This window comes from Leptonotus elevatus, chromosome 10 (genome assembly GCF_054856555.1).
Source record: "Leptonotus elevatus isolate MCC_2025b chromosome 10, RoL_Lele_1.0, whole genome shotgun sequence".
NCBI lineage: Eukaryota > Metazoa > Chordata > Actinopteri > Syngnathiformes > Syngnathidae > Leptonotus > Leptonotus elevatus.
In genome coordinates, this window is record NC_141248.1 from 20,295,162 (window position 1) to 20,314,437 (window position 19,276).

Sequence of the window (19,276 nt, forward strand, 5' to 3'; positions counted from 1 at the left end):
TGGATTCAACCTATCAGTCTTCGCAGCTTATGAACATGGGCACGCGGCGGCCTCCTCCCAGAAAGATCATAATGAGCGTGCCGGTGAACGACGAAGTTAAACTGCAGAAGGCAGAGAATGCCTGGAAGCCAGGTTCCAAGCGGGAGTGTGTGGTCGACGACCCAGAGATGCTGGGAACACAGGTAGGAAAGTGTATTTTAACTACCATGCACAAATGGAATAGCTGGATTTATTTTATTTTTTGGTGGGTCTCTGTCTCCTTCAGGAGCTTTTCAGGAAGGTGCGCAGTATCCTGAACAAGCTCACGCCTCAAAAGTTCAGCCAGCTGATGAAGCAGGTGACGGACCTGACCATCGACACGGAAGAACGACTGAAGGGGGTGATCGACCTCGTCTTCGAGAAAGCCATCGATGAGCCCAGCTTCTCTGTCGCCTACGGCAACATGTGCCGGTGCCTTGCTGAGGTAAAGCTAGGACTTCAACGATTCATTAAATAACTTTCAATACTTTGATTAAAAAAAGAAGGTTCAAGCAAAATCACTGCCTCATCTTGGTAGGAATCATTCTTTTCGCAGAGGCACTCACAATTCCGTGTCGAAATTAGTTGGTGTGATGACCACAAGCCAAAGAGGAAATAAAATGTAAAAGGCAGAATGTACATGTTCCTGCTTCTTGTTTTCATTTTTTTTTTCATATATCTCTATAACTATTTCAGATTTGCTCAGAAAGTAGTTAAGATATTTTCGGAGGGGTTATCCCAATAAATCTTATGAAGGTTTCCAAAGGGTAATAGTAATAAATTTGATGAGGGCACAAAGGGGAAATCAACACAAACATTTTCTTAACATTAATATATTTTATGCAGCTCCACTAGTCTAAACATGGTATTCCGATATTGAGTTTGTGGAATATGAGTTAAGTAGCAGAATTCATCCATCTCAAGGGAGGCCATTTTGCCAATTGCTGTTGAGTGAAAATGACATCACATTTGTTCAGGGCTCAGGTAACAACCAATCGCGGCTCACCTGTTTTCGTAAGCTCTAAAGCATGCATATAGCCACATTTTGTCGTTAGGATTGATGAATTATACCCTGAGAAAATATAACAAAAATAATTTGTAACAAAATGTCGAAATTTGTTGTGCAGTTTTTGCATAATTTTGCTCGCAAACAAATCATGTCTAAATAAATTATTAAGCAAACATTATTTGTGCAAATGCAAGATGATCACATATTTGTTCTATTTCCACTATGTCTGTGTTTGTGTTGTATGGTACAGCTCAAAGTGCAAATATCAGACAAGCCCAACAACACAGTCAACTTTCGCAAACTGCTGCTGCACCGCTGCCAGAAGGAGTTTGAGAAGGACAAAGTGGATGACGTGGTGTTTGAGAAGAAGCAGAAAGAGCTGGACTCTGCCGATTTGGTATGTACCAGAATTTTTTTTTAAGGCTAGCCATTTTCAATCGGTGTGTCGTGAGCGATCATCCGGAGCCCAGATTTCAACCCACGACTTCTGCACTGTGAGGCGGATGTGCCAAACAGTCAAGACATCCTCACACCAGAAATTATTCAATTGCACTACATGGTTTGCAAATTATTATTTTAGCTTCATTATAGCTTTTAAAAGTCTGTTTGGATCTTTTTTTGGTGTTTTATTACATGTATTGTTAATTTAGTGTTTATTGCATTTTATTTTTTTATGTTGATCATGTCCTCGCAGTCCACAGAGCGTGAGCGTCTTCAGGAGGAGTTAGAAGAGGCAAAAGACAAAGCGCGGCGGCGATCTATCGGCAACATCAAGTTCATCGGGGAACTCTTCAAGCTCAAGATGCTGACGGAGGCCATCATGCACGACTGCGTGGTCAAGCTGCTGAAGAACCACGATGAAGAGTCTGTCGAGTGCCTGTGCAGGCTGCTCACCACCATTGGCAAAGACCTCGACTTTGAAAAAGCCAAGGTACACCTCGTAATGACATTTGGTCTGCAGCCTCATCCCACAATTTTGAACAATCCGCAATTTCGAACAATCAACTCCTTCTTGTTTAATTTAATTCTTTCCTCAGCCTCGAATGGATCAGTATTTCAATCAGATGGAAAAAATAGTGAAGGAGAGGAAGACCTCGTCTCGGATACGCTTTATGTTGCAGGATGTCATTGACCTGAGATTGGTGAGTTTGTGGACATGCCATAGGCCTTCGTGTGATATTTGTCTTATGTGTAAATATGAGTTTTTGTAAGTGGGATACACCATCACCAACATTCCTTCAATTACAGTAGTGTCAAAGTAGGTGAATAATAGATACGAGGGTTCCCCAAAAATTGCTAATGCCTAACCGCAAATTCTGGCTTGCCATACAGTTTGAGGCCACTTAATGTTATGTTATGTTCATCGCTATCTCTGCAGCACAACTGGGTGTCAAGAAGAGCCGACCAGGGGCCCAAAACCATTGAGCAGATCCACAAGGAGGCCAAAATTGAAGAGCAGGAAGAGCAGAGAAAAGTGCACCAGCAGCTGCTCTCCAAGGAGAACAAGCGACGAGGTGGTAAGCAATCATCTTTATAGACCTTCCAGTCACTCCTGCATGCCTATGAAGCCTGTAAATATTCCCACTTTCTATCCCCCATAAACCTGCTTTACTTAGTGGCAACCATGAAGCCTCTGATGTCAGCTATTTTGCCTTTTAACGTTCAGCTAGGGCTGAGCAATTAATCATATTAATTCAATTAATTGTCATTTTGAAAATCTAATCGTTCAAAATTTGCTAAATCGTGAAATCGTATTTTGTCTTCTGGATTATTAAAAGATGTTCTTATGTTCTGTTAGATCCAGATGTTATTGTGAGTTGTAATTTTGCTAACTATGAATGTTAAGTTTATGTTAAAACTGATTTTGAATCAGTATACTTTATTGTTGTCTGAAGATTTTGCACAGGAATCATTTTTGAATAAATGAGACCTTTAAAAAAAAAAGAAAACACAAAAAAAAACATTTGCCACGTTTATTAGATTAAAATTTAACAAAATCGTAATCGTCCTGAATGACTGAAAAAAAATTGAGATGTTATTTTTGGGCTATATTGCCCAGCCCTATGTTCAGCTTCAATTATCCGTTACTTTGCGGATTATGGTGGGCATAATCACATTTTGTTGCACAGATCTGCGAGAGCAGAGAGAGCCACGCATGCCCAGAGAAGAGACCTGGAATACTGTGCCCATGACCAAGAACAGCAGGACCATTGACCCAAATAAGATCCCAAAGATCTCCAAGGTGAGCCACTGCTGCTGCAATGTCATCACTGCTCTGGAATTTTTTATTAGTTGCTGCTGCTACAGCTGGTGACTTGGTGATTTGGTGATGCATACGTATCTACTTATCTGTTATCTCTGAAAACGGCTCTTTCTAGCAATTATTGTCTTAAAGTATAATGTGAACATTTGCATATTAATATGTATGCATTTTTTGGTTTTAGCATTTGTAAATTTGCCTATTTGTAGATTTTGAGGAAAGGAACCCATCCTCTGTTATAAATGCCATGTCATTAAACATGACTTTTCACAGAAAAATACAATTTTCGGCTAGTAAGTAAGATCCACCAACCACGGGGGTTCAATGTATTTTTGAATTTTGCCGATGTCAGTCTGAGGTTCAGATTTGTCTTACTTTGAGTCGTCGTTACATCGGTGGTCCCAACTTGTCAGTCCAGTTGTTTTTGTGTCAATATGGTCCTTGTCCTTGTCAGAATCTCCAACTCCCCCTGCTGGATGCTCATGTGTAACTGAACCCATTTAGTTTTTCCAGGGCTCCTCCTGCTGGATACACTGAGTACTGAACATGCTGCGACATCTGAGTGTCCCAATTTATGTTGTCTTATTCATGGAGCATGGCTGGATTTATGGGCAACCTCTTATGCCAGTGCAGTGTTAATGCACAGATCAGATATACACCACTAATTGTTATGCATGTCACTATAAATTGTTGGCATAGACAAATGAACAATTATAACTATAATGGAGAAATCATTTTGAGACAAATTGACATTGTATCATTTCCTGCAGCATCTCTCACCACGGCACACTTGTTGGCAAATAATTGAAATAGTCAGGTCTTCTGGAAACATTGAGAATTTAACGTTAAGTCTAACGCAAAGTTGGTGTCATCTCTTTCTCTTGCTGTTTCTGCAGCCTCAAATGGATGAGAAGATCCAGCTCGGCCCGCGGGCTCAAGTGACGTGGGTGAAGGGCAGCAGTGGCGGAGCCAAGGCCAGCGACTCAGGTCTGATCTTTACGCTTCGATTTCCTATATCTTCAGCTCTCTCTCTGTATATTTCTCATTATGTAACGAGTAATGTCTAGTTTTTAATGTTGCTTGTAGTTTGTTGTAGCTCCATTTCATCCGCTAATCTGTTCCCCTCACTTCTTTCAGAACTATCGCGCAGTGGTAGCAGCCTCAACCACTACTCGGTGCTGCAGTCCACACTCTTGTCTCAACAGGCCTCATCGCCTCCTCCGCAAAACCCAGACTTTGATTCTAGGAGGACTCTTGGAAGGTGAGCAAACAAATGAAGCATATATACAGGTTGGTGCATACACATACTGACTATCAGTTCAATCAGGGAAGTTTGTCAATGTTGACTGCTGAGTTATATGTTGTTATAAAAACACTTATACATAACCCCATTTAAAGTAGTGAAATGATTAACTCAATACCATAGTTTTAAAAAATCCTCCAAAGTTTCACCTGTTTAAATGACTCATTTGCCATGTTTTCTGTTGATTTCCAGCAACCGTAGCACCGCAGTGCGGGAACGCAGTGAGAAGCCACAAGCCCAAACGGCGCCGTCATTGTCGTCGTCGCCAAGGCTCATGTCTCTCAACAGGGGCGACAGTTCCAAAGAGCTGCGAGAGCGCCATCCCCCGGAGGAGACGCGTAGAGAGTGCGAGAGTGAGGCTGCCGAGCCCCGCAGACCGAGTGTCACGGAGGACAAGCCGGAGCCGGAGCCGGAGCCAGAACCAGACCGTAGCAGGACCACAGAGACCGGTAAGGAGGGCCAATCGGATGAGAATAACGCAATGTAACAAACATCAAGCCACCTCGGACTGACACTGTTGTTACGATACCTTGACAGTTAAACCTGAGCCAGTGGCACCGACGCCAGGGAGGCTGGTCCTGTCTGAGGAGGACATGGAGAGGAAGTCCAAGTCCATCATTGACGAGTTCCTCCACATTAACGATTATAAAGTACTGAGATTCACTGGACTATTTTTTTCTACCCCTTTACGTAATCCATTGACTTAACCACCGTCATATCCCTCCTCCCGCAGGAGGCTGTTCAGTGTGTGGACGAGCTGGTTTCGGCCCCCCAGCTGCACATCTTCGTGCGCGTTGGAGTGGAGTCGACGCTGGAGCGCAGTCAGATCACACGGGACCACATGGGCATGCTCTTCTTCCAGCTGGTGCAGCAGGGAGTCCTGCCAAAAGAACAGTTTCACAAAGGGTCAGTCCGTCTGTATCCCTCACACTCAAGCACACTGTACAGCCTAAGACTATAAATGCGGTACCTACCTTCTTACCCAACCACCTACCTAAATATTTACAACCTACCATCCGTCATTCCTTGCTTCCTATGTACGTACCTACCGAGGTGGTTAACTACCTGCTCAACTGCTGTATTTACCTACAAGGGCTGCACGTGAATCGGTGGTGACTCGAAAAAGCCGAATTGGCGGTTAAAAACTCATGCTTAATCAGTATTTTCGGATTTGAGTACAGGTTAGCTTAGCGCAAGCTAGCTGGTATGACACAATACAGATGCATTTACTGGGCCAAAACAAAACACAAGCCTACATAATTTTTTATTTTACAACAATTTTGTGCTTTCAGGTTCGCTGACATCTTGGAGCAGGCGGACGATATGGCTATCGACATTCCTCATATCTGGCTGTACCTGGCCCAGCTGCTAACCCCCGTGCTGAAGGATGGAGGCTTCTCTATGAGAGAGCTCTTCAGGTCCCGACCGCCAGCCTTCTGGTTTGATGACAAGAATCAATGTGGCTTTGACAATACTGTTTGTGTCTACAGTGAATCAAGCAAACCTTTGTTAGCTGTGGGAAGAGCAGGAATCCTAATATCGGAAATTCTGCACGTACTATGCAAACAAATGGTAAGTGACGTTCAAATGTCTATGTGTTAACTGCGACGCTTATAGTTCAGCACATTTTATTCCTGATGTGAGAAGCGAGGCTTTTATTTGCCTTAAGGAGATAAGCAGGCAACTACTGTAATTGGGGCACAGTGTCTATTAAGGGATTTTGATTTAAAATTACAGAACTTTCTTGCTTTATTTCTACATTCCCATGAATCCAATTGTTTATCGTGCACCATTATTAACAGCAGCTCGGTTGTGTGACTGCTACTCATATTTTTGAATTTGTTAGTTTGTTGATCGATCATGCATGCCGGTTGTCTCATCAGAGCCATAGAGCTGTAGGTACTCTGTGGAGGGAATCTGACCTCAGCTGGCCCGACTTCCTGCCAGAGGGAGAGGATGTCCAAGCCTTTATCTCACAACAGGTACCCCAACCCACTTCTGTGGCCATCACATCGCCGCGGTCAACAGAATTGACCTTGTTCCGCTGACCTCTCGCATGCAGAAGCTGGAATCCATCCTGTCGGACGCCACGGACCCCGGAGCAGCTCTGTCCAAAAAGACCCTGTCCCCCGAGGAGCTGAGCCAGCAGCTGGAGAGGCTTCTGCTGGAGGACATGGCCAGCGATGAGCAGATCTTTGACTGGGTGGAGGTACGAAGGGGGCGCTCGCTGAGTTCTCGGTGGAAGCAAACGTACTTACTCAGTGTGAAATTTGGAAATGTTGAGTTAGCTATTATTCTACAAGTTAGTGGAAGAGCATTTAATTGCTCTGCCTGACACTATACATAGCTGGCATAGAGAGAGTAACATTATTTTTGGACGAACAGTCAAACACATTTGACTTATTTGTGCTATACATGTCCGGCACCCAGGCAAACCTGGATGAACTTCAGATGAGCTCATTGCCTTTTCTGAGGGCGCTGATGACGGCCGTGTGCAAGGCAGCGGTGAAAGGTATGCCCCGCCTTCTCTTTTTCTTTCCTTGCCGGCCATAACGGAACTCACTCATTCTCTTTGTGTTTTCCTTGCGTACCTTGGCAGACATTGGAACCAACTGTCAAGTAGACACAGCCATCATCCAGAGGAGGCTGCCCGTATTACTCAAGTACCTTAACTCAGACACTGAGCGACAGCTGCAAGCACTTTATGCACTTCAGACGCTGATAGTCTCCCTCGATCAGCCTCCCAGTAAGTGCTCCTTCGTCACTTGGGATGCTGCAGGTGTCCACCTCGCAGGTTACTTTGGCTTCTGTTAGTGCTTGTTAGTTTACCTTGACTTCAGTCATCCTGAAAGTAAATGCCTGTTAAGCCAGGTACACACGCAAAATGATTTTTTTTTTTCTTAAACCTGTTGGTTGCAAACTAGTTTTGGCACTAACTAAAAATCTAAAATTGTGACTTTCCGTCTGGTACAACTTCCATACCATGACCACTCAAAACACTTTTATCGGATGGGGGGACATTGTCTATCCCCATTAATGAATTAAATGGATGGAAATAGCATTAATCTGTTCCACCATTCCCTTCAGAATTTTTTTTTTGTCAGGTGTCATGCATATATATACCACCTGCATATATGCATATATATATATATATGCATTTATGTATATTTTGTTGTCCACTTGGAGCATCATCATCACAGTCTACTCTAGTATCTGTGATGTCAAATGCGTGTGCCTTTGAAAGGCTGGCGTGGCCTGTTAAGTGACGTGAAAGTCGGTGAATGATATGTTTCCGTCTTTGCCGCCTGCCAGACCTCTTGCGGATGTTCTTCGACTGCCTCTACGACGAGGACGTCATCTCGGAGGACGCGTTCAACAAGTGGGAGACCAGCAAAGACCCGGCGGAGCAGGAGGGCAAAGACGTGGCCCTCAAGTCGGTGACGGCCTTCTTCACGTGGCTACGGGAGGCCGAGGAGGAGTCTGAGGACAATTGAGACCCGCACGGACCCACTCGGCAAAATGTTGAACTTGAGCGACCTGTTCACGTTCGCTGGAATTCCTTTTTCTGCGGTACGGTTCGGAAACATGCCGCCGTTTTCAGTTTGGATTCCAATGGCGGAAGCACTAAATACATGTATTATACATAGAAAATATTTTTGTTTTAAATTTTAACTTACTTTTTTGTTACTTTTTAAGAAGAGACTTAAAAAAAAGAAGCAGCAGCATAGGTTATGAACTCTTTAATTTATTATTTTTTTAAGGACTGAACAGATGGAAGCAAAAACCCGAACAACAGAAATAACAATATAATTAAATAATATTAATGATAACAAAATAATTTTGACAAAAGAATAGAATGGCCTCCCTGGATTCTACACTGTTTGGATTTAAACAGGGTAGCACCAAACCATTTTGGGGGTGAAAGGGAAGCAAAGTTAAGTTTGTGGTCAAAATAATCCAAAAGGCGTCCCTCAGCCTCTGCTTTTGCTACTCGTTTTGGCGCGTCACGTTCAAGGACCGACTAAAAACGGACAACCGCCGATGAACAAAGTGGACGCGGAACCAGCAAAATGCCAGGAGGGAGTAAGGGTCATGTCAAAAAAAAGCTTGTAATACTTCAGCCCTATACAGCTCATTAAAAGCTTGTAAATACAATAAAGATGGAGAGAGTGAGAAAAAAATCAAAACCTGGAGGTGATTCTGTCCGTGTCTGTCTTCTCAACCCTCCTCCTAAACTTATGTGATGCATTCACTTGCTTATTGACAGGAAATGTGTTATTCTGCCATGTTTTCAATTAAGTTGTTGATTTTCGAGTGTTTTCACAAAAATGTGTCAATGCAGGTTCAGAGAAAAACTTTGCCTTTCCTTTGTCAACTCACTTCAATTTCAAGTTCAATTTCTTTAGTTCCCTTTTGGCTTCTTTTCGTTGTGTAAAGTAGGTTTCGGCAAAATAATATAATTGCCAGTGGCCCTGCTCCACTGTAAATTTCAAACTTGGAAACAACTTTACTGATGTAAAACCACCAGTAGATGACATCAAGGCCCCATTTTAGATACGAGATCCAACAGTTTGCGAGGCCACTGGGGAAAACGGCACTGCATTTTGTGCCAATTACCTTTTATCTACTGCTGGTTATAAAAGAACAGAAAAAAGCGGGACCATATACTTCTCTCCTAGTGAAAGGAGTATGCTTTCATTTGGTAGGGTCGATGTATATAATCATTGAACGCAATATACAGTGAGTCCTAAAAATGTCAAAATGCTCTCAAATTCCTGGCAGTGAATTGGATAAACTGGATGGTCCTCTAATAGGTGATAAGTTTAACCATGTTCACCTAAAATAACAGAAATATATATATATATTTCTGTTATTATATATAAACATTTGCCAATGTCTTAAATGAGTAAATTATTGTACATAAAATTTAAAAAAATAGAATGCATTGTATTAAAAATAATTCTACATACAAATGTAAACTTTTTTTTTTTTAATCTACCAATGATTTGGCCTGTCAATAATTTCCATAATCCTTTCCGCTTGAACCACAATTCCCATGATCCTTAACCACAGACACCCTCTCAATACGCGGTCATATTTGTAGTCCCCCCCTCCCCCAAGCCTTATAATTGGTTTGCCGCGGTAAATGATGGGCTTGCATTTATTTACACGGTACTAGAGCTTTAAAAACTTTTATTTTAATACATACGTGAATGTATTTAAGATGGAACATTGAATGAAACACCGTTTTTGTATGTTCGTGTAAGCTATAGTCACACAAGTTAACTTGAAATTAGAAAGTAAACTCTACTTGATGGCTTCTCAAAACAAAGGTGGTGATGGTGGGAGAGAGTCGACAATCGACGGTCCGCCATGACAGTCGAGACGTTGTGACGTCACCAAGCACTCGAACGGGGCGGGGCTCGTAAACAGAGGAATCGAAATAAAGGCTCCTGCACCCATTTTTAACTCGCGATTATCTCATTTTTTTGCACCATTAAGTCCAAGGTAAGTTTGCGTTGCAGTTTAAGCGTAGCGCGTGGCGTCCTACGTGGGAATTCGTGCATGCTGGGGCGGATTTTTGAAATGCTCGCGCGACGCTATCACCATCGCCGTGTATGTGTGTGACACACAGTGTATGTGTGTAACATTAACCAGAGGACAAAATGGCGAAATTGGCGATGTTTTCTTTCCTCAACACTGGCCAAGAGTCCAAAAAGTGCAACCGGTACGAAATGCCTTGACGACTCGCGAGGAGTTCGTGTATTTGACAGTTTCCGTTCATTAAAAGCGACCTGGGGCCTCGGTAAAATGAGGTAAAAGCCTTTGCCTGTTTGAATCCGTTTCCAGCGGTGGGCCCTGAACCAGCTTTCCCCCCCACCACTCGTCTTTGTTTGTTTCGTATTTATTTTTAATTTTTTTTACAATTGGGTGAAATCGGTAATCATATTTAATCTACACATAAAGATTTAATTTCGTAATTTTTCCCCCCCGATGTTTTTCTACTTCCACATTTCTCCACTGATTCAAACGATTCCAACTTCGACGCGCTTAACTGTATTCACATCACTGAGGACATCCGGGTAACAGTTTTCCACATTTGCACAATTATAATGCATTCACAATTTCCCCTTAATTCCACATTGCCGAAAAACAAACAAAAAACTCAAGTGACTGTGATGTTCAATAATAAAGTTCCCCATCTCTGCCCCCATTTTGAAAAATGGGGGGAAAAAATCCTTGCCATCTGAATTTACATAACAGACAAAATTGCAATAGACTTAAAATAGTGTGCCTCTTGACCACATTTCTTAAGCAATTCATACCATTGTAACTTCCAAGTATTCTGCTCATTAAGACGTCTCGGTAACTCATTCCCCAGTTACCCAAATGTTCGCAATAAAATTAACACATCTAAGAGTTGTGTTCTAAATTTTTACCTAGAGTGGACTCACACCCAAATTCTGCATTCCCTATTCGTCTTCTTGTTAAAAAGTGATGATGAACTCTACTCGGATGCTTAATTTTATTTTCCCGAAAAATGATTCATAGTACAACAAATGCAAAAACATTTTTTTAGGATCAACAGTAAGTGGATTGCACCTGTGTAGCGCTTTATCTACACCATACGGCATTTTACAAAACCTTATTTATTCACTAATTTGAAGATGTGCCTATGCATTGAACTGGAGTCTACACTAGTGTGTTGACAGAGCAGCGTTACACTACCGAAATTGTTTCCTTTTTAGTTTAAAATAGCTTACTTCAACTTCCAGGACCCCTTGCCGTACTCTGGCCAACGGAAGAATCCAGGGTGTTTTTCTTGCTTTAATCCAGTAAAGCCGTCTATCTGTATTGTGTCATACCAGCGAGCTGACGTTACACTAACCTGCCATCCCTGGTCAGGCAAGTGTCAAAACTCCCTTTGGTGCTGTGATGGCATGCGAGGCCAGCAATAAAGTAACAAAGACAAAGGTGTTGATAGACTGCCTGGCTGGGCTTTATTGACTGACTTGCTTAACGGTTGAATTGAATGCTCATTAGCCGTGCAAATTATTCACATACACACACACACAAGCGCTTGGGGGCATTGCGCGTAAATTAAGCAATTTTAAATAGCATTGTGTTGTTTATGTATTTTTTTTATAAAACTTTTCCAGATCAACCTGTGATGCCGATTCGCCGAGCCGCAGCAACTCCAACGCAGGAGAAGCCCCTCTCTGCGGCAGCAGAGACAGGTGAGGACCATGGAGACGTTATGAGCTCAGTGTGAACTTTTCAGCTTTATGGTGTAGCTTGTACCGCCAATCTTGCATGAACCCGCTTGCTTTTATTATTTATTTGCCATTTTACCTTGCTTGGGGATGTAACTAAATTTTTGAGGAGCACAAAACGTTTTTCACTGCAGATCCAAGCGCCTGATTCCATTTTATTGCCTCAAATTGATTCTATTTCCGTATACCTTTTACTGGATTTTGACAGATTTTGTAAGGCCCACAGAATATTGTCTTCTATTGCTATAAAAACATGGAACCTACCAAAAGAAAGATTAGAGTCTCTTCTTTCATCAGGAAAACAAGTATATTTCTATCTGTTTCCATTTTGCAGCAATTAGCATTAGAATATAGCTAAGTTTCATCATTATTCACACATCTGTTTTAAAACAGTGGGGAAAGAGCTTTTTGCATCATGTCCCTGGTTGATCTCTTATACTCTGCTGCCACCTGCTGGCCGTTTTTGTAATAACTGCCATTACGTCAAGCATTCTTTTCAGTTCTGAGGCTGCAGCAAAGCCTTCTGTATGCTCTAGCTTAAAAAAAAATTTTAAATGTATAAATACGTCTTTGGGAGCATGGTAATATTTAAAATATAACTTTTTGGGAGCAAATGAGTTAATAACACAAAATCTAATTTATCCTTTAAATTGATGTAGAATACTGAATTCTGAGCATATTTGGCTCGCTGTGAAACAACTTGACGCACCAACCTAACCTTCCGTAAATTCTGTTTTTATGATGATCAGGGCCCGAAGACACCCCCGGGAAGTCTCCGTCCGCCGAAGGGGAGCAGCCCGCATCCTCCGCAGAGGCCGCCGGCAAGGGCGAGGCAAAGGCGGGCGATGGAGCCGAGCCAGCGGAGAACGGCGAGAAGGCGGACGAGGGCGCCGCCAACAAGTCGGATGACGGGCCAGAGAAAAAAGAGTGAGTTCTCCACGAGTGCGCCGAGTCGCCACAACGGGGGACCTGCTGCGATATTTCACTCTGATAGCACTTTTATCTGCTCACATGGTCCTTACGTCCGCTGGATTTCAGAATGCAAATCAGATGATTTGAAACAAAAGGAGATGATCGTGTTTGGTCCAGGGAGATTTTTTTAAAACATTTTTTAGATTAGCCTGAGGAGATCTTAGTCCATGTTCCTGACTGTGGTAACCACTCCTCTTCCTTGTTCTCCTGAGCAAAACGAGTACTAGCACCATAGAGTAGCTACGACTTATTTATTAAGACAGATGTTCTCAAATTTTCAGTTTATCCGGACAGAGTGAGAAATGCAAGGACTGCGTGGCTGGCCAGTGCGCAACACACTGCTTTGTTCTCCTACTAAGGTGAGGATGCGCGAGAGATAAAGGGTGGGAACCATCACAGTGAAATATCGCTCCTTGGCCTCGACGAGCCACGTCACTCAACGCTTCTCGCCGTCCCCCTCTTTTGTCTACAGGCTGAAGGATGGCTACAAGTACAAGAAAGCCAAAGTCAAGAAAGTGAAAAGGACCATCCCGGTATGGGCCAGCGTCACCGCCAAAAAGAAGCTTCCCGTCGCCAACTTCGCCGGCACGTACAACAGACTGGATCATCTCCTCATCGAAGCCATCACGGTGCGCGCGCACGCACGCACGCACGCACGCGGAGTCGTTCCGCCCAGTTTACAACAATTACAAGCAGGTTTTCCTGTACAGTCAACTTTGTAAATCACTAAAAAACACTAATGCAGTAATAAAGTCAATATTGAGCCACAGAGAATGTGGGTAAGCAAGATCCATTTTTGTTATCGTTCAGGAGGGTGATTTCCAGTTTTAAAGAGATACTTGACTCATTGAACCATTTTCAGCAGCAGAAAGTTGATATTTTGTCCAGAATGAATTTGGTAACTATTCTTCTCGTACAACTAATACTTAAAATATGAATTTTCCTACTTGCTGTCAACTGAAGATGAGCAAATAGATAACGACCAATCGGGGCTCAGTTTGCTGACCAAACCCAGAAAACGGGTGACAAAGGTGATGTCCTCTTCAGTTGACAGCAAGTGGAAAAAATAGTTTTTAAAGTTGTTAGTTGTACAAGAAAAACAATGAAGTTAACAAATTAATTCTGAACAAAATATTAACTTTTTACTGCTGAAAATGGCTCATTTATCAAGTATCCTTTTAAGGCATATGCGGTCGATGCAGATTTCAATATTTGGCAGCAGACAAATTCAGATAAACAATTTAAAAAGATATGAAATAAAAACCAATTTTTATTTTGGTCGTTTAACACTTACACCATCAAAAATATGAATTGCAGACATAAAATTGTACTTTGTCCTTAAGCATTTGTTTACAACAGAATAATAACGCATTAACCGATAAAAGTATCTTTAGGTTTCAGCCATGTCTGCTGTATATAAGCATTATAGACAACAACAATATTCTGTATCGGGGTTTAATCAGCAACACTCTGGCCAATTATGATTTAGAAAAGGACCAAAGCTGATAAAATCAGTTTGGTAATGTCTGCCACTGGAATTTTATTGCAGTAGTGGCCAAGTCCAAGCAGTCACCAACATCTATCAATATCTCCTAAAAGATGATCAACTCATTCACTGCCATTGACGACTATAGACGTCATAAACTAATTTTAACTATTTCTATTAGTTAAAAAATTTTTCCACTTTTGTTAACAAAAGTATGAAAACTTAGGGAAAAAAATTGGTGTACATTCAGAACAGATATCAAATTTGTGATTCGTCGTGAGTTAACTAGTGAAGTTATGCGATTAATTACGATTTTAAAAAATTATCACCTTACATCCCTAATTTTTAATAATAGTTTTTTGGGGTTTTTTGTAAGAAAAGATTATTAAAAATTAGGGGCGTCAGGCGATTACCATTTCTAATCGTAATTAATCGAATGACTTCACTAGTTACCTCACGATTAATTAAACATTTTATATGTTCTAAATGTACAATAATAATAAAAAATTCTAGGTTTTCATACTCTTGTTGACAAAAGTGGGAAAAATGTTAAACTAATAGAAATAGTTAAAATAAATTTTTGACATCTATAGCCGTCAATGGCATTGAATGAGTTAATAACATTCATTGATACATACTCAATCTAATAAAAATGTGCAATAGTGATTAGTTGTCAAAATTTAAAATAAGCCTTCATTTACACAGGTATTCATCTGGAAGATATGTTTTTAATATCAGCAATTAAATTAGAACATCTGCGATGAGGAAGCACAGTTTTCCATGTCTAAGTGATTCTTTTTTTTGTGCAGTCGTTTGATCACAGGTCCGGAGTTTCCTACCAGTCGGTCATCAAATACATCGCTAAAAAGTGTCCCGACATGGAGCTGGACAAGAAGAAATTTCACATCAGGAAGGCGATGAAGAAGCAGTTGGAGAAGGGCACTATCAAGCAGGTGACGCAAAGCAGCTGAATCAAAGCAACAAAAAAATTTTTTTAATTCACTTGCGGCTCATTAAAGCATGTTTCCTTTGCTGTGCTCATAGCTGAAGGGCAAAGGCCTCTCGGGAACTTTCACCATCGGCAAGCCGACTTCCGCGTCCAAAGTAGGTGCCGCAATTGATGTCATAAGTGCCTCATGCTGGTGGTGATGACATTGCTGATGTTGGCGGCGCATGTTGCAGAAGGCCAGCTCCAAGCAGGAAGCGCTGGGAGACGCTCTGCCGCTCATCATCACGCGTCTGTGCGAGCCCAAAGAGGCTTCGTACTTGCTGATTAAAAAGTACCTGGAGCAGCACTTCCCCAGCCTTAACATCGAGAACAGGTGTGTGTGTGCGTGGGTGCTGTTGCATGTTGCGTTCTCTATAAAATGCTAAATCTTCTGTTTGTGGCAATATGGCTTCATGTTTCATCAATGATTCGCCCGCAGGCCAGACGTCCTCAAGTCAGCCTTGGTGAAGGCAGTGGAGCGGGGACAACTGGAGCAAATCACAGGGAAGGGAGCCTCAGGAACCTTCCAGGTAAAGTTGCCCGCAATTCCTCACATCAGGATTGTAAACCTTCATGGAAATGTATTAAAGTAATGCATGCAGCATTGGTTATGTTAATGGTTGAACTTGAAACCCTAAACATATCCAAAAACACTTGAATATCATTTGAAATTCACCCTTTAATTCACAATTTCTATTAGTTTAGCATTTTTTTCCACTTTTGTTAACAAGAGTATGAAAAACTAGATTTTTTTTGTTTTATATTGTACATTTAGAACAGATATAAAAGTTGTGATTAATTGTGAGTTAACTAGTGGAGTCATGCGATTAATTACAATTAAAAAAATAAATAATCGCCTGACGCCCCTAATTTTTAATAATCTTTTCTCTTCTTTTTTAAATATTTTCTTTAAAAAAATAACTAGTGAAGTCAGATTCAGAATATTTATTGTCATAGTCACAAAGGAACAACGAAACTTCGTTTGAAGCATCCATACAGCAGAGTTGGTAAAGTGTAAAATCCCACAAAATAAATACCTATAAAATAAACAAGTCATGCGATTAATTACAATTAAACGCCTCAAATTTTTTATAATCTTTTTTTTTGTAATGTCTAAAAATGTAAATATTTAAACAACAAAAAAGATTATTAAAAATTAGGGGCGTTAGGCGACAATTTTTTTAATTGTAATTAATCGCATGACTTCACTAGTTAACCCAGGATTAATCACAAATTTGATATGTTCTAAATGTAAAAAAAAAAAAATCTAAGTTTTCATACTCTTTTTAATAAAAGTGGAAATAAATGCTAAACTAATACAAATAGTCCAAATGAATTTTTGACGTCTGTAGCCGTCAATGGCAGTGAATGAGTTCATATAAATGGCTTGGCCTAACTAACGTGCCACATAAATAAATCCCACCATTTTATTTATGGTAGCTGAAACGTACTGGCAACCAAGTGCTGCTGAAGGGCGGCACCTTGGAAGACGCCATCTTGGCGGCCATCACGGCCATGAACGAGCCCAAGACGTGCAGCACCACTACACTGCGCAAGTATCTGGTCGATGCCAACAAGGATGCCAAGGAGTATCAGCTAGGTGAGACTTTCCCCCTCTAGTGGCCACGCTTGTAAAACCACCGCATCGCCAGCCATGTTGTGTATAACAAAAGTCAAGTCAAGTTGTCTTTATTTATATAGCGCTTTCAAAGGCAAACTTAAGTATGTGTGTGTGTGTGTCTATTAAGTGGCCAATCTGAGGAGGACCCTGACCAAGTGTAAAGTCCTCGGCTGGATGGAGCAGATCACCGGTCACGGTTTCACGGGGACCTACCGGCTCTGCTTCCCCTTCTACCCAAGGTAACACAAAAAGGAGACATTTTACTTCAGAAAAATATACTATAATGTAGGTCTGTCTTTATTTTATTTTTTACTTGTTTGTGTTCAGCCCAACTACTCTTTACCCGGACAAATTCAACAAAGTGTCCACCAAGCCCTCCTCCAGGCGCAGAGCTGCGTCTGACGACGACGAGGAGTCCGAAGAGGAAGACGAGGAGGAGGAGGAAGAAGAAGAAGAAGAAGAAGAGGACGAGTCTGAGGAAGAAACCGCTCCCGTGCGGAAGAGGTGTGTGCTAAACTTGATCTGTGGTGCGTTGAAATACCTCGTGGTTCGCCGCTGTTGATGGGACAATTGCCCCTACTAACATGGCTGCCACGTGTGTACATGCATTGCTTTTGATGGAAAGGGAGGGGATCACTGTAATCTGAATATGTGGTTTATTAATAACTTTTGCTAATTGCAGTAAAGTCATAATTAGAGTAAATATTTGTTTGGAAAATGCTTTAAGGCCAACAGTCCAATAAAAAACATTAGGATAACATTATTATGTCGTGCAAACTAGTTCGTCCCTATGTAAAAAAAACCTACCAGTTAAAAATGACACACTTAAGTCACAGTGACTTTTTTTTTTCACCTTCCCGCAGGTCCACGAAGAGACCCCCTCCCAGGGTCCGCCATCCCCCTGCTGCCAAGAAGGCCAGCAAAGGCCGAGGACGCCCCGTGGCCAAGACGTCTCCCGCCAAGAAAGCAGCGGCAAAGAAGGTGACTAAAGCTTCTAAAGCCGCCACGCCCGTCAAGAGGCGATCGGCCGCCAAAAGGCCGAAGACGCCCGCCGTCAAGCGTCTGAGTAAACGGGGAGTCAAGCGACCCGCCACCCCGGAAGAATCCACCGAGGAGGAGGAGCCCGAGGAGGAGCCTGAATCGGAAGAGGAGCTCATGCCGCTGAAGAAGCGGGGCGCTGCCAAGCGCTCCAAGCCCGCGCCGCCGGCCAAGCGGCCTGCCAAAAGGGGCGGCGCCAAGCGCTCCAAGAAGGAAGACTCCGGCCCTGAGGAACCCGAGGAGGAGGAGGAGGAGCCTGAGGAGCCCAAGGCCAAGAAACCAGCAGGCAGAGCGTCAAGGCGCTCCGGGGCCGCCGAGAAAGACCAGCCCCCCGCCAAGAAAGTGGCACCGAGCGGCAAGCAATCCGGCCGGAAGTCCAAGAGAGGAAAGAACTGAGCCCCCTGCCCTCAGTATGCCACCACTGCTACTTTCATCAGCACTCTCCTCTTTTTGCTCTTTCCCGTTTTAAATGGGACAGTAGTTTTTTGTTGTCGTTTTTTTTTGTCATTTCTACGATAGAAGAAGACGGTTGTACCACCAGTTTCCTTTTTAATCCGTGTGTAGAGAAGCTCACTTCATTCAGTTCGGGCCTGACATCCTGTAGCTAGAACCATGTTGCTTTCTTTTTGATTTGTTTGTTTTGTTTGTTTGCCTGGTCCGCTCCCATCATGGCCACTGGTCTTTTTACAGGAAGCGACATGGTCATTTTAGTTCAGACCCACAGCCTCTTCCGAGAAGCAGACGTTGTGCCAGGATGTTGGCCGTTTAAAAAAATAAAAATAATAAATTCTGGACATGTCGCTTTTCTTTTGTCGAAACATGTCCCATTGTTTTTGTTTTGATTTTTTATATAATATATGTATGTGATAGAAAATTGGTTTCACAGCTGTAATTTTGTGCGCAGCTCTCTGTTGTGAATAAGGAAAAAGCTGCTTAGTGTAGCATCTCCATCCCCCTGCATGCATGTATTCCTTGTGTCGTTAAGCCCTTTTTTTCAAAGTAATAAAAATGGCTCTTTGTACACAACTTGTTTTTTTCTGACTTCTGCCTTCATCCACAGTCGACAAGAGAATCACGTAACAAAACCTATAAGTTGTTTTAATTAAGTAACTGCACCTCTACAGTACATTAATCGTGTTAGTTTAGTTAGGCTATTACATTATGATGTCATTTTTTTCATGGTCTACCACACCACAGTGTTGGTAAAAAAAAACTAGAATAAGCAAGATGTGTGGCAAAAAAGATACAAGAAGATAATATATTAATTTTGTTGAAAGAAATGTCATATTTTCAACAAATTAATGGAT

At 42.0% G+C, this 19,276-nt stretch overlaps 2 protein-coding genes across 3 annotated transcripts in view; both read left to right on the forward strand.

Moving 5' to 3' along the window:
- Positions 1–8,939, forward strand: part of eif4g3a (eukaryotic translation initiation factor 4 gamma, 3a) — a 35,314-nt gene extending 26,375 nt beyond the window's left edge. The window contains exons 17-35 of the mRNA XM_086086314.1: positions 18–182; positions 266–463; positions 1,278–1,424; positions 1,722–1,958; positions 2,065–2,169; positions 2,406–2,544; positions 3,157–3,269; positions 4,184–4,274; positions 4,425–4,548; positions 4,783–5,039; positions 5,128–5,240; positions 5,324–5,496; positions 5,883–6,008; positions 6,081–6,162; positions 6,474–6,572; positions 6,653–6,799; positions 7,021–7,102; positions 7,190–7,336; positions 7,903–8,939. Of these exons, the coding sequence (XP_085942440.1) occupies positions 18–182; positions 266–463; positions 1,278–1,424; positions 1,722–1,958; positions 2,065–2,169; positions 2,406–2,544; positions 3,157–3,269; positions 4,184–4,274; positions 4,425–4,548; positions 4,783–5,039; positions 5,128–5,240; positions 5,324–5,496; positions 5,883–6,008; positions 6,081–6,162; positions 6,474–6,572; positions 6,653–6,799; positions 7,021–7,102; positions 7,190–7,336; positions 7,903–8,084 (2,727 nt within the window). The 3' untranslated portion in view covers positions 8,085–8,939. The remainder of the gene's footprint in view (positions 1–17; positions 183–265; positions 464–1,277; positions 1,425–1,721; positions 1,959–2,064; positions 2,170–2,405; positions 2,545–3,156; positions 3,270–4,183; positions 4,275–4,424; positions 4,549–4,782; positions 5,040–5,127; positions 5,241–5,323; positions 5,497–5,882; positions 6,009–6,080; positions 6,163–6,473; positions 6,573–6,652; positions 6,800–7,020; positions 7,103–7,189; positions 7,337–7,902) is intronic.
- A 1,040-nt stretch (positions 8,940–9,979) lies between these two features.
- Positions 9,980–18,995, forward strand: hp1bp3 (heterochromatin protein 1, binding protein 3). Of its 2 annotated transcripts, XM_086088036.1 has the most exons (13): positions 9,980–10,098; positions 11,751–11,828; positions 12,614–12,791; positions 13,118–13,195; positions 13,309–13,465; positions 15,132–15,275; positions 15,367–15,426; positions 15,505–15,644; positions 15,750–15,840; positions 16,751–16,910; positions 17,059–17,170; positions 17,259–17,435; positions 17,795–18,995. In XM_086088036.1, exons 2-13 carry the CDS (start codon positions 11,762–11,764, stop codon positions 18,363–18,365), a joined length of 1,935 nt encoding a protein of 644 aa, XP_085944162.1. In that variant the 5' UTR covers positions 9,980–10,098; positions 11,751–11,761; the 3' UTR covers positions 18,366–18,995. The 2 variants fall into 2 exon arrangements, with proteins under 2 accessions (XP_085944162.1, XP_085944164.1); XM_086088038.1 differs by lacking the exon at positions 13,118–13,195.
- The last annotated feature ends 281 nt before the right edge of the window (positions 18,996–19,276 follow it).

What these genes read in the sequence shown, in the direction of transcription:
- hp1bp3 (XM_086088036.1), top strand. Translation starts at nt 11,762, where the DNA reads ATGCCGATTCGCCGAGCCGCAGCAACTCCAACGCAGGAGAAGCCCCTC. An exon ending in GACGGGCCAGAGAAAAAAGA is followed by an intron (nt 12,792 to 13,117) that starts GTGAGTTCTCCA and finishes TCAAATTTTCAG; the next exon opens with TTTATCCGGACAGAGTGAGA. An exon ending in ACCGCTCCCGTGCGGAAGAG is followed by an intron (nt 17,436 to 17,794) that starts GTGTGTGCTAAA and finishes ACCTTCCCGCAG; the next exon opens with GTCCACGAAGAGACCCCCTC.